At 42.5% G+C, this 13372-nt stretch overlaps 1 protein-coding gene across 1 annotated transcript in view; it reads left to right on the top strand.

Annotated features, from left to right (window-relative positions):
* DCDC5 (doublecortin domain containing 5) overlaps positions 1-13372 on the top strand; it is a 122200-nt gene that overhangs the window by 13729 nt on the left and 95099 nt on the right. Inside the window, exons 3-5 of the mRNA XM_019519508.1 lie at positions 8771-8881; positions 9123-9222; positions 12124-12259. Coding sequence (XP_019375053.1) covers positions 8771-8881; positions 9123-9222; positions 12124-12259 — 347 coding nt within the window. The remainder of the gene's footprint in view (positions 1-8770; positions 8882-9122; positions 9223-12123; positions 12260-13372) is intronic.

Here is a 13372-nt window from a genome sequence, read left to right as displayed (position 1 = left end):
CTGACATTGATCAGCTTGGAAATGACTAAAACTTATAGCTAATTTTCAACAGAATAGTCATTGAATGACAGAATTTGAACCACTTGCTTTAAAATAATGCCTGTTTCCTTCTAATGATATTGTAATACAGGGTGGCTACTTTGCAGCACGCATGCCACAAATGGTAGGGGGACAGCCTCTGTGTGTGGCATGTGGAGGACCAAGGAGGGGGTAGGCAGCACAGTGGCAAATAGGGCAGGAAGTAACAACAGAGCTGCACACTGAGCAGGAGGCACAGGGCAGGAAGCAGTAAGCAAAGCAGTAGATCAGGAAAGCAGGACAGGGCAGGGATTGGGCAGTGGAAGAGGAGTAGAGTGAAATTAGGGGGGGGGGGTGGGGCTAATTTATGGCACACCTGCCAAAAAAATTGTTCCCTTCTGTTCTGCTAAATCATTCTGCATGTTTTGGTATTTTAAAGACCATATGACAATGACCCTATATTAGTAATAGTGAGAAAGTTTAAGGAGTTAACCAGAGGTCTGTAATTAAGGGTTTTGTCATGATCAAGTTTGAATTGAACCCAACGTGGAAGAGATCTGAATGCTTGTGTGTATTGATAAAAATATAGGAAGTCCTCAGACTTAGGACACAATTGGTTCCTGAAAACTGTGTCTTATGTTGAAACGTTGTAACTCAGAACCAATTTTCTCATAAGAAACAATATTTTATAAATGTGGGATTTGTTCCCGAACCAAGGCCCAATACCCTATTTTCACCTAAAATAACCCAGAATTTTGTACTCGATCAATTATAGATGAGTAATATAGCCACATTAATGTGTTTATATTGTAAGTAGCACTCATTGATTTGGAAGGACTTCTTTGAGGTGACTTGGCTGGACTTTTTGAAAGGCTCTTGGTTGGACTTTTGGAAGGGTTCTTGGCTGGAGTCTTCTCAGGAGACTTGGCTGTAGGTTTTTCTGGAGTCTTGTCCGCTTTCTTAAAGAAAGTGTCCAAGGAAGTTTGGACAGATGTTCTCCAGGGAGATGAGCAATGCAACAAACTTGTTCACTGGTGTGGCATCACATCAGATCAAGTGTTGTAAAGTTTAAACTGACGTCTCCAGTTCCTGCTCCTTCCCCTGCTTGTCTCCAGCCTTGGGGGAGCAGGGGAAAGAGGAGGGGGCTGGAAACAGCAGGAGAATGTCTTCAGGGGCAGTCTCCAGCCTCCTGCTCCCTCCTGAGGCTGGAGACAAGCAGGGGAAGGAGCAGGGGGCTGGAGACCAGCAGGAGGCTGGAGACAAGCCCTTGGAGATAAGCTGGAGACTTCCCTTGCTCTCTCCAGCCTCCTGCTCATTATCTGCTACTGCCGGTGAGTGTGGGGGGCTGGGAAAGCAAGCGGGGACCTGGGGGAATGAACAGAGGGTGGGGGAATGAACTGGAGAGGGGGAATGAACAGGGGAAGGGGGAATGAGTAGGGGGCAGGGGAAATGAATGGTGGATGGAGGGAATGAATGGGGAGCAAGGGAACCAACTGGGGTGTGGGGAATGAGCCTCCTGTTCATTCTCCTATTCTCTCCAACCTCCTGCTTGTTCTCCTGCTCATCTCCAGCCTCCACCCTGTGTGCGGTTGCCACTTGCTGCCTCCCCCTCCACCACCAGTGGTGTCTGCGGGCAGTCAGCAATTGCTGCTGGCCACTGCTGTTGCTGCCGGTGGTGTCTGTGGGTGCCTGCCACTCACCACTTCTCCCCCTGCTGCCGACAGTGCTGGTGGCATCTGCAGGAGCTCCCTGCTTACCACTACCACCACACTTCCACCGCCACCAGAGCCGCCATGCCCCGCCAGCCACCGGGGGCATGCGGCATTCATGCAGGGGACTCTCCTAACAGCCTCCACACCCACAGTCCCACCACACCTACCCACACAGTGACTCACATCCTCCCGCATCCCTCCACACCCACCCAAATCCCCCCACCTCCCTTCCCACCCCCTCCTGCAAACCCCACATCTCCCCATCATACACCCACCATGTGATAAGAAAACCCAAAGCAAACATTAAAACATATATTTAGGATTTATTTTATTATGATACTAGAGATACTGATAGGCTTCCAAATTTCTTTAACATTGTAAATATAACAATAAAACATTGCCCATGAGATCAATCCCCCTTTCCCTCTCTCTTTTGTTCTAATTGTGGAAGAATGTGGATTTTCGGTACTTTAAAAGGTGAATTTGGAATGCTGCTTCAGCAGTCTAGCTGACACAAGGGGCTAGTGTCCCCAGATACCAATTTCCTGGGCTCCAGAAGCTCCTGAGGTAAACTAACCCTGAGCTGCTGGCCAGGGCAGGTTTTTGTACTGCTTGGGCCAAGACAGGGTAGCTTTTTGTCTTGCTGGGGACAGCATAGGTGCTGGCCCCAAGCTGTAGCTTCCCCTGGCTGCAGATCCAGGAGGAGCCAGGCAAGGTTATTTTGCCACAAGTGGCACAATTTGCTGCACAACAAAGTGCATATCTGAGCACGTGTGCTGAGGCAAAAAGCCCAGGCTCAAATTCGCACCATTTCTATTTGAGCTGCTGCAAGAGCACGTGCTTGCATGTGTGGGCGCTCCCATAAAGTTGAAACAGGGTGTCAATTTATAAAAGTTGTAAGCGCGATATGTTGTAATTCAAAACATTGTAAGTCGAGGACTGTTTGTACCTGACTTTCAAATATATAGCTATTTAATTGTGGGATAATTGCTCCTGTTGGCATTTACTACAGTTAGCTCTCTAACACAATAAATGGTTTAATAATGATCATATTTCATATCAATGAAATCTGCAATTGGCTATTCAAAATATTGTTTATCACTGAAATGATTATTCAAAATACTCTCAAGCAAAATATTGAAAAAATGTTGCTTATTTATATGTACATGAATCATTTCTATTGTTTAAAATATTCTGTATTTAAAACAAAGGGAGCATTTGTCATTTCATGTGACATAAAGATAGTAATTCATATATCATTGTAAACCTTTGGTGTAAAAAATAAGTTAAATACATTGTTTTTCATATTGTTAGCAGAGATGTTACCTTTTGACCTTTTTTTTTTGAGGTTTTTAGAACATTTGATGCTTCTGATAATAGTTTAATATTACTTTTTCACATTGATTAAATATACTTCATACATCATTGAACAATGAGTAACATTCAGATAGGCTGTCCACTGAGATGCCTGCAAAAATGATAAAGTAAAAAATTAATTTTCAAAGTAAAGTCAAGCCTGAAATTGAAATCTTTGACGCATACATTTCATAATTAGTTCATTCTGCTAGATCTAAAATGTGAGTATAGTGCTCTTAAAATAATTCAGATCTTTTTACATGGAGAGTTAATGACTAGTCCTAACTTTCCCACCTTTTTTATTTCTATCTGCTCTGAAATTATAGTGCTTACTTTTTTTAAACATTGTTGAATTTCCTTCTCAACAAGGTAATTTAGAATAGGAAGCCTTTTTTCTGTTTTCTGTTGGTCTCACAGCTATGAGCTATATCACTGAGATTATTCACAAATTCAGGATAAAGAATGCACAGAATTATTTGTAAGACTGGGGCTGTACTTGTCTCATAATATATTACACCATTCTGAAACTTGGTGTATTGTCCCTCCCTCCCTGAGACAATTTTCATACACATTTGGGCTGGAAGGGACTGCGGAGGATCATCGATATTAGATAACACCTCACAAATATTTTGAAAAGGCTTTCTGCCAAACATTTACATGTAATGCATATTTAAACAAAAATGTTGTGAGTGACAAACTGAAGAAGGGTACACTTTCCAGTTTGAGGAAACAAATCAGGATAAGCTCTTTCTGAGATTCTCCCCCTGCCTGCCAGCGGCTAAAAACTGTGTCTCTCCTTCTGCATTGTTCTTTCTAACCAATTCACGAACTGCCAGGGCTCTGGAAATCTAAACTTACAGGAATTAATTAATGTTGTAGGCTTTAAAAGTTAATATCTCACAAGACAAGGAAGTGAAAACTCACGGTGTACTGGTATGGTCATAGACTTGCAATCAACTCTGGAAATTTCAGATAGGTGATTTGGGATGTCAGGGTTACAAATACTGTATATAAGCAATGGATGGAAGCAAAGGAATTAACTTTTCAGATTAGGGGCTTGTCTTCTTACATTTTGGTTAAAGCCTGTGTACAGTTGTGATAATTTACAAGTAATAAATTTACTGAATATTTGAGGCTTAACACAGAATTTCATTACTGTTATACTTTCATTATGAATCAAACACAGTATTACTTACATGTATTATTGTTGGTTTAGCAAATATATATGACTGTCTTATGAGTGATTATGTGATCTGCGTTGCTTTCCCTCAAAGGAGCCTCCATTTATGAGGAAATGTTCAGAATTACTTTAATTGTCTGCTACTTTATTTGCCACAGCTTAGCTTACAGCATTCATTTACACACACAAATAATGTGGACCACATTATTTATTTGTTTGTTTAACCACTTTGTTTGGCAACAAGAAAATGAATATCCTGTGTTGCATATTTCATCACTTACCAATACCAACCACACCAGTGTTTCTATAGGGACACTGCAGGAATTTCCTACATTTGGAATAGGAAATAGTAATTCATGGCTTTGGTTTTCATGGTGTGGTAATTTGGTAAATGTTCGTATTTTAATTATAATAGCTGTTGGTCCTATATACTGTATAGTTTATCAGAAATGCTCATAGACATTCTTCTTGAACTTGCTGGGCATATCAAGATGAGCATGGATATGTGTATGTAGCACTGCAGACCCATCTGTGGCGCCACACACCACACATGCAGGCATTTCCCATGTTGCTACTTTGTAGTGCATGTGGGTTTTCTGACCCTGGGAGATTCCACGGTCAAAAAAACCCACACCAAAAGAAGTGGGGCAGTGCACATGATGGCAGTGTACACCACCCAAAACCAGAGCCTAGCAGGCCAGAGCCACACTCTAGCTGCCAGCCAGGTTTCCTGCTGCAGGAGTTTCATGGCTGCAGCTCCTGGAGGCCCCCAGGACCCCAGGTAAGGCTGTTGGGGCCAGCACAGTTGCTGGCCCCAGCTTCTTTTACCCCACCTGGGGTAACCTGCCATGTGCCAGAGTGTTCATTGTTCCTCACGGACAATTTGCAGCAGCACGAGGAGTAGGAAACACACATTCTCACTTATCTGGATGTGCCCTCTGACTTTTATTTTCAAACATGGATGCTAAATTCAAATGGGAGGAGATATTTTTGTTTTTTGTAAAAATATATGTCTCTCTATATACATAAGGTTATATATATCTACACTCTGTTACACCAGAAAAGGATAAAACCTTTCCCATTACAAAAACCACACCCACGCACCTGTGTACCTGCACACCCATACAAAGGCCCGCTACTCAAGCATGTGCTGCTCTGGGTTTTTTTTCCTGTGTTTTTTTTTTTACCCCTGGATATCCAGAGGTAAAAAAAAAAAATGCAGAAAAAAACCCAGAGCAGCACTGCTAAAAAGTGGAGCTGGGTTGTTTGGAGCTGTCCTGTGGCTGCCGGTCAGGCTCTGCCCAGCAGGATTGCTATGGCTGCAGCTCCAGAAGGCTCCCAGGACCTCAGGTAAGACTACTAGAGTGGATTTGTAGTCCATTCATGATCCTACATACACTTCATTTTTGGATCTGTAGACTGAAACGTTCAAACAGCAGAGAGAATACTGCCAATGTAAGAAAAGATTGTAAAATTTGTGAATTGGTACAGGAAGCAGACAATAGCCACAACAGAGTTGGTGAACCATAAAAAAAATTAAGGCCTGGATCAGGGAAAACAGACCGTATCCTCAGTGGGGAGGTTTACCAGGACTTCAGTTGGCTGCTAACACATCCTGGTATGTGTGCTCCATTACAGTTGGGGACTGTGTAGAGCAGGTGAATGGTCCAGATAAACATGTTGCAGGGAAGAAAGCAAATGGCAGATGAGGTGGGAGAATCAGTTTACCAGAATAGTTTGTGGGAAGGCAGAGAAACTCCTATACCAGCTGGGTGCTAAAAGCCAACTCACACTAGAAGTGGTTCTTTGCCAAGTATAGGCCAGGACCCAGAGGAAGGGTGGAGGAAGAGTATGGAAAGCTGTAGTGAGCTTTCATGCAGCATTGTAGAAGGCAAGAAACTTACTAGTCTTGCAACAACTGGAGCTCTCAGCAGAAGAAAACTTGTGTTTGGATTTGAGTAAACTGGGGTGGTATTGCTGGCAAGACACAAGAGAACTAGGTAAGGAGCAGATAATGGGTTTATGGAAAAAAGAAAAATGGAGATACCTAGTACATCTAGGAAGGTGAAAAGATGATGAGGCCTGGAAGGCGGTGAAGCTGTAGCCACAGGCCATGGATTGGCTAGGAAAAGGCATGATAGGGGTTAAAACAAAACATATATGGGATAAAGGGCGATAGGTGTTAATAGACAAGTTTGGAAGGCAACAGGATATAATGCAGTATTAAGGAACAAAAGCACCCAAGCCCCTGGATTAATGGGAATTTGGGGAAGGAGGGAATCATTGGACAATGTGGGCACAGTGACACATTCATTTGTGTGCAGTAGTTATTGTACATTTGGTTTAGTACTTGCTTAATGAAGTACTAACTAAATGTACAGTAACACCAGTTAGGCTAGGGACAGAAGTTACACACAAACTGGTTTTAAGTGATCAGAAACCAGTTTAAATCTGTAACAAAATATAAGTTCAGTGCACATAAGCCAGTTTCAAAATGGCTGAAACCAGTTTGAGATAAACTTGGATGAATGTGGTATCAGACTTAACTGACTGAGCTCAAACTAGTTTATACAACTTCTGTCCCAGACCCCTTCCTGGGTTAAGATAAATCAGAGTCCCCCAGCATCCCAGCATGCTCTCTGGACTGTAGTCTCTGCTCCAGTGGAGCAGGGCTGGCCCCACTCCTCTGCTCTCTAGCCGGAGCAGGGACAGGCAGGGGCAGGGGCCTGGCCAGATGCTGGAGGGCCTGACCACCCCCAGCATAGCTTGGAGTGAACTGGCTGGGGAGGGGATTTACTCCCTCCCTGTCCTACTGGCACAGACCCAAGCCAGAGTCTGCCAGGTGCTCCCACAGTGAGGGGGCATGGCCCTGATGGGGCAGCAGCCCCTGTCCTGGTGTCTGAGGAGCACAAGACTCTTTCTGGGGGGGGGGAACACGCTTCAAGTAGAGGGGCCACTCTGTGGGGCAGGCAGAGCTGCTGCAGACTGCACAGGGTGAGCAGAGGTGGGGGCACTGGGGGAACTTGTGGGGGTTGTGGCCCCCTCTGAGTCCCAGTGCCACCACTTGCCCTACACAGTCTATAGCAGCTCTAACCCCCTGCTTGCAGCCCTCCTGCCGGGAAGAGGCTTATGCTCCCCAGACACCAGGACAGGGGCTGCTGCCCCGTCAGGGCTCTGCCCCCTTGCAGCTCCAGCAGCAGGGTCAGGGGCTTGGGCAGAGACCGGCCAGCAGGGCCCCTTAGGCAATGGGGCAGGGAGGGGCGTTATTCCCCACTCCCTCTGGCATCTGGCAAAAGGGGAAGGAGGGGGCTTATTGTGCTGCTTGCTTCATACCGGGAGTGAGTGGAGGCAGCAGCAGCTGGGGTGGGCAGACTTGGGTTGGAGTCCCCTGGGGGTAGTATGGGTAGAGGGGTAACCCCCCTTCCTGCCTCCTCTGCCTCAGGGGGCCATTCTGGCTGGTGTTTGGCCATATCCCAACCCCACCACAGCAGCAGCAAAGTGGGGCGTGCCTGGCAGACCCCGGCTCAGGTCCATGCTGGTGGGGACAGGGAGGGGGAAAATGAACCCCCACCCACCCCCTGGCTCCTGGCTTGAGCCACTGCAGGTGCCTGCATTTTGTGAATTTCTATTCACTTGCAAATTGGTTCAATTTAGCCAGGTTAGACTAACCTGCAAAGATTGAATCAATTCAGGTTCTGTCTTTTTGAATGTCTGTCACTAGCCCAACTGTGCAGTAGTGCCGGTGCATGGTTTTTTGTGACACTTACTACACAGTAACCTAATATTACTGAGCACTAGTATATTAGCATGGTTTTTGCTCAGCATGGTATTGTGCAGTGTTATTACGCTACTTCACATTAAGCATCTCGTGTAGACACGCTCTGTATAAATGTTTTGTGTTTTTGATTGTATTTATTTGTCACAAGTTTTGGAAGTGATGGAAGCAGGTTTCTAAGTTTTGACATCTTATTGTTTTGTTGGCCTGTAGTTGAACTTTTCTTTTGTATTGCAATATAAACTGATGGAAGCAGGTTTTTAAGTTTTTGATATTTTCATCATAAAAATAATCAAAAGGTTCATATCAGTATGTTTGCCCAGTATGGGCCATGTGTTTTATAGTCATGCTCAGTGTTGGCTTCATTTAATCATCTTCATAGTTGGTTTCCATTACTGAGCACATGCTGCTTTTGGCAGCAGTCTAATGATAAACAGTGTATTTAATGAGGTTTCCTTGTATGTGATTGTACGTCTCAAATGTCCCCAGATTCCATTAGGTAAAAAGCTTTGTATTTGATTGACAGCCATGGATAAAAATCAACTTTTCACAAGTGTATGACTGAAAATCCCTTAAATTTTGCTAAATTATATATAGAGGGGATTTTTGTTTTGTTTTGTTTGTTGCATGAAAAATGCATAAGTGGATGACTTGATAATTTTGAGACTGCACTTATTTAACTGATAGTTTATGCGCTGTATCAATCAAAATGGTATTCATTTGCTTTAGAAATATTAATGCAAAGAAGAGACAGAAAACAAAGGAGAACCAGAAAATGCATCCTGACGAAGACTCTGGAATGGATATATATAGAATAGAATTCCAGCATTTCTTAGAAAGGTAAAAATTCAAATACAGTTTTTGTTTTCCAATCATAAATTTATCCAGACATACTGTATATCTACAAATGACATCACTTAACAGTCTGATGTTACATTAGTTTAGCTTTGAAAATATTCTTTGTAACTTAATCAAAAAAAGTCTAGGCTTTAATGGTTTACAGCATCAGTAAAACAGTGCTCCCAACATAGGTGAACTCGATGAAAAATGGAGTATGTATGTCTATTTTGCATTATTAAAGGTGTACCACAGTGTTGACTTTATGCACTGCTGCTCGAAGATTATTCACTGAAAAGGGGATGGAAGTCTTTATTTTGAAAGACCTTGAAAGAGATCAACTGGTAAGGAAAAATTTATAAGGAAGAAACTCAAGGTAATAACATTATTTCAGAATGTTTTGTTCCCATACAATTGGAACACTGTACCTTTGTCTACAATGATAAATAGGGTTGACCTTAAGGCCTCCCTAAAGCCTGTACCTGGTGACTATCTATGCTGAAAGTCAAACACAAAAGGAAAAACAGTAAATCTGTGACTGATTTTAGAAGGGCCATGTAAAGGATTCTGAGATATATCTCGATGCTGGGTGTTTAAGTAAGTAGCACAATGTGAAAACTTTGGTGAGGGCTACAAGGCATAGACAGGAAGAGAGGCTCAAATGGACTGAGGGTATGTCTGTACAGTGCACGACAGAGCCATGCATGGACACCCAAATTATCCCTGTGCATACTAGTTCTAGGATGAGAAGCAGAATAGTCATGCTAGCATAGCATCGTGTATAAACTAATTGGTGGGGCAAGCAGACGTACAATAAAGCACCTGGGCATTCAGGGTACTGGGATGTATGGGGGCATGGTGACTTCCAGCAGTCACCATGTCAACTGGAGCAATTGTGCAGCTGTGGTGGCATCTGATATTTTTGCATAGCCCCTCAAGGCAAACCACACCCCAAACTCATCAAAACACACCTTTATTATTCTTTATAAAAGTATTGCCATTCTAATCAACATCTATTCATATTGTGTCTAGTGCTGCAAGCCAAAATACTGGATTTTGCATGAGAAATGCATTCATTTCAATTCCCCACACTACATTAACTGCTACTCCAAAAGGGTTACTCTTATGCCCATTTATTATGAAGGCTGTTCCATTAACTGTCTCATAAAACATGAAGAAACTTAACAATGAAATAGTGAAAAGGGCCCTGTTAAATAAAAGAAGCAATTGCAGCAGTGAAACCACAACTCAGAATATTTTCAATTTCAAAGTACTTCCTAGTGCTTTGCCATTTTTACTGGAGCTAGGATGTATCATACAAGAAAAACGATTATCTTGCAGGAAGCTATATTTATTTGCATTATTAAATTGTCTAGATAGTGACTTTCTACCCTCCTTGATTATTTGATACTGGTTTTCTAGTGGATTATTGTTTTAAAAATTAGAAATTTTTTACAGATTAGCTTTTCATTTTACTTGGATGTAATATTCAGAATCTCTTCTATAGTTTAAAACAGGGCTGTCCAACTTGTCAGTGACTAGAGGCCACATGCCCAGTGGCCGCATCAGCAAGGGCTGCACACTGCAGGGGCCATGGTCTCCCCAGGACACGTGTGTGGGCAGGCATTTCTCCACTCCAATGTACCATACACACAAGTAGGCAGGCTCCCTCATATCCCTCTGCACTGAGCATGGGCAAGTGGGTGCTTCTCCACTCATCTGGACCTTTCCTGCAACTTCCTGTAGCAGTGCACTGGCCATGTACTTGGGGCTGCTGACTTCCCCAGAACCATGCACTGCACCGAGCCTTACCTCCCCACTTGCTTGGGCTGGGTCATGCAGCAGAAGCCAGGAGAGAGAGAGGGCGCCAAGGGCTGCCAGCACAAGACAATTTTTTTATTGATAATATGCAGACTTTTTACTGACCACCAACTTTTTTAGTGATATACTTTTTACTGACTTATTTTACCTAATGTAAATGGAACTCTTCTGCTAGGCCCTGGACAAGGACCAGGTTCAAATATAAGGGTTTAACACTAACCATAGTAAAAACATTTGTTGTCAGCAAAAATGTTGCAGTTTGTGTGTAACAAAATGTTTTTAGGTTGGCAAACCTTCTTGACTACAGCAATGGTTTTCCACCATACTGCCTTCACTCCAAGGGTTCCCTACTCACCCTTACACCCCGATACCCCCAATTGCACCCCACGCCATGCTGCCCCCCCAGTCAGTTCCCAACCTGAACCCTGATGGCCCCACTTCCCCCTCTGAATGCTCTTTGAAGGGTGCTGCACTCCTATTCAGACATCGGGTGTCACTGCTCTGTTGTCTGGCCATCAGCGATTGCCCCCAGACTCTTTCTGACACAGGTTTTTCAATCAAGCTCACAGCTGCTTGGATTTTAATGGATGGATTTTATAGACAGCCATTTTTAGAGACTGTCCATAAATATGCAGACAGTTGACAATGCTGGGGGAGCCACAAGCCCAAGAGCTAAATTTTAACCCCTTGTTGGCCTCTTGTGGTCTGTGAATCACCAGTTGGACAGCCCTAATTTAGCATATATATAATTGAGTAAAATCTTTGTGCTGATGAAGTCAATGATAAAACTCTCATTAACTCATATAGGAGCAGGATTTCATCTTAAGCCTTAAACATGCATTGGGATCTCTTAATATGAGCCTTGTACCTATAGAGTGTTTCACAGACACAAGCAGTAACATTAACAGACCATTTTGAAAAACTGGGACCATAATTTGCTTCTTAAAATAGGGCCACTGGTTATGATATACCAGCAAAATGGCAGCTTCCATGGAGCTTGGGCAGCCTGCTTATCTTCTAAAGGAACTCCCTACATAAAAAACCTAAATAGTGAAGGGAGATTCTGAAATGTTGATGGGAAATAAAAAAAAAAAAAATACTTTTTTGCAATTTTCTTTTCTTAGCCTGTTTGTTCGTGCATGTGACAAAGGATAAAAAACTATTGACCAGTAGTTTCCTTTATGACTGTTGTGCCAAAAGAGAGTTCATTGATGTGTATGTTCAATGTACATTTAGATTTCATATTTTTTTTCTAAATGTATTTGTATGCTTAATATTATTTCAGTTTTCTGTGTGGACCAGGTGCTATGGAAGCTGGTATTTTTTTTTCTTTTTCACATATTCAGAATTGTATTACATGTTGAACATACTATTTGACACCTCATAAGTATGTGAAGCAAATAACTTTTACACCTTTGTGACAGGTATACGTTTCATGTGGAGAACACTGGACTGATCCTCACTTGACTATGGCTCAGCACAAGAAACGTCTCCTACTTAATAATTTAGCAGCAGATATATCAGCAATCCATGCTTATTGCATCATGCGTAGCCCTGAAAGTAAGCTTGTACTTATTTTAGTGTATTATTTCATTCAGAGTTATCATGTCTCAATGTTTTTGGAGAAATATATGCTTTTGTGTGAAATGGTAGGAGTGTTAAATTCAGTCTCCCAGATGGAAAGAAAGTGCGAATAATAATTTGCACTTGCTTTGCATGTGTGACAGCCTCACAGAAATTTAGAAACATTAAGACTCCTATGACATGTGAGTAAGTGGTATTATGCCCATTTTAGAAACAGGTAAAGAAGGTAGAACGATGTGAAATGATTTGCCAGGGTCACAAATCAAGTCACTAGTGCAGCGAAATTGGAACCCAGTCTTAGTCCTGTATTGTTACAAATATTATAGTACCAGAATAACCACCTACAGGAAGCAAACAGAAAAGGATAATTTTATATTTGTTCATAGGAGTTTGTGGACAAGGCATTTCAGAATAGTGGAAAGTCAACATAGTACTCATGCCTCTATAAATTCAATACCAAAGAAAACCTCCAACAATAATTGTGTAAATTTGCGTACTGTCCTATCTAGCTTCTTTAATAATGGAACTAGAGGATTAGCTGCCAAGCAGTTCGTGAATGGAAGTAGCCTTTTTTTACTTCATCTGCCAGACATTGATGTTGTCCCACCACCTGCCCATTGCTGGTTTATTCTTTCTTGTGTAATTATCTGTTACACAAACCACTGTTTTGTGCCGTAATCTCCACATGTGGCATGTGTACTTGCTCTTTTCATTTCTCTTGATTGCCAGGGTCTATGCAGGGTGTCCAATTTGTGGGGATTTGTGAGAATCTACAGTTGTTGGCATGAGCCACTGTGTGGTTCTGATTGTCTGAGTAGCTTATTTTTCTTTAACTTCTGGTACAAAAAGGCACAAGAACTAGATGAACACTATCAGAGTTACCTTAAAGGAGGCAGTGGCTCACTACCAGCCATGGGGAGCTTGGGCAGCATGCTCATCTTCTAAAGAAACTCCCTATATCTGCACAGAATTTGGATGTATTTCATAGACTAGTTGCACAGGAATACAGTCCTTGTCACACCAGGCTTGGCTGTTCTTTTTATGCCAGAGCTTAGAAGGGTCTTTAGGATCATCATTTTTTTTTTTTTT

This window comes from Gavialis gangeticus, unplaced genomic scaffold (assembly GCF_001723915.1).
Source record: "Gavialis gangeticus isolate Ggan-Ray unplaced genomic scaffold, GavGan_comp1, whole genome shotgun sequence".
Lineage (NCBI taxonomy): Eukaryota > Metazoa > Chordata > Crocodylia > Gavialidae > Gavialis > Gavialis gangeticus.
The sequence above is the reverse complement of the archived record's forward strand: the minus strand, read 5'-3'. Positions and strand labels throughout refer to the sequence as shown.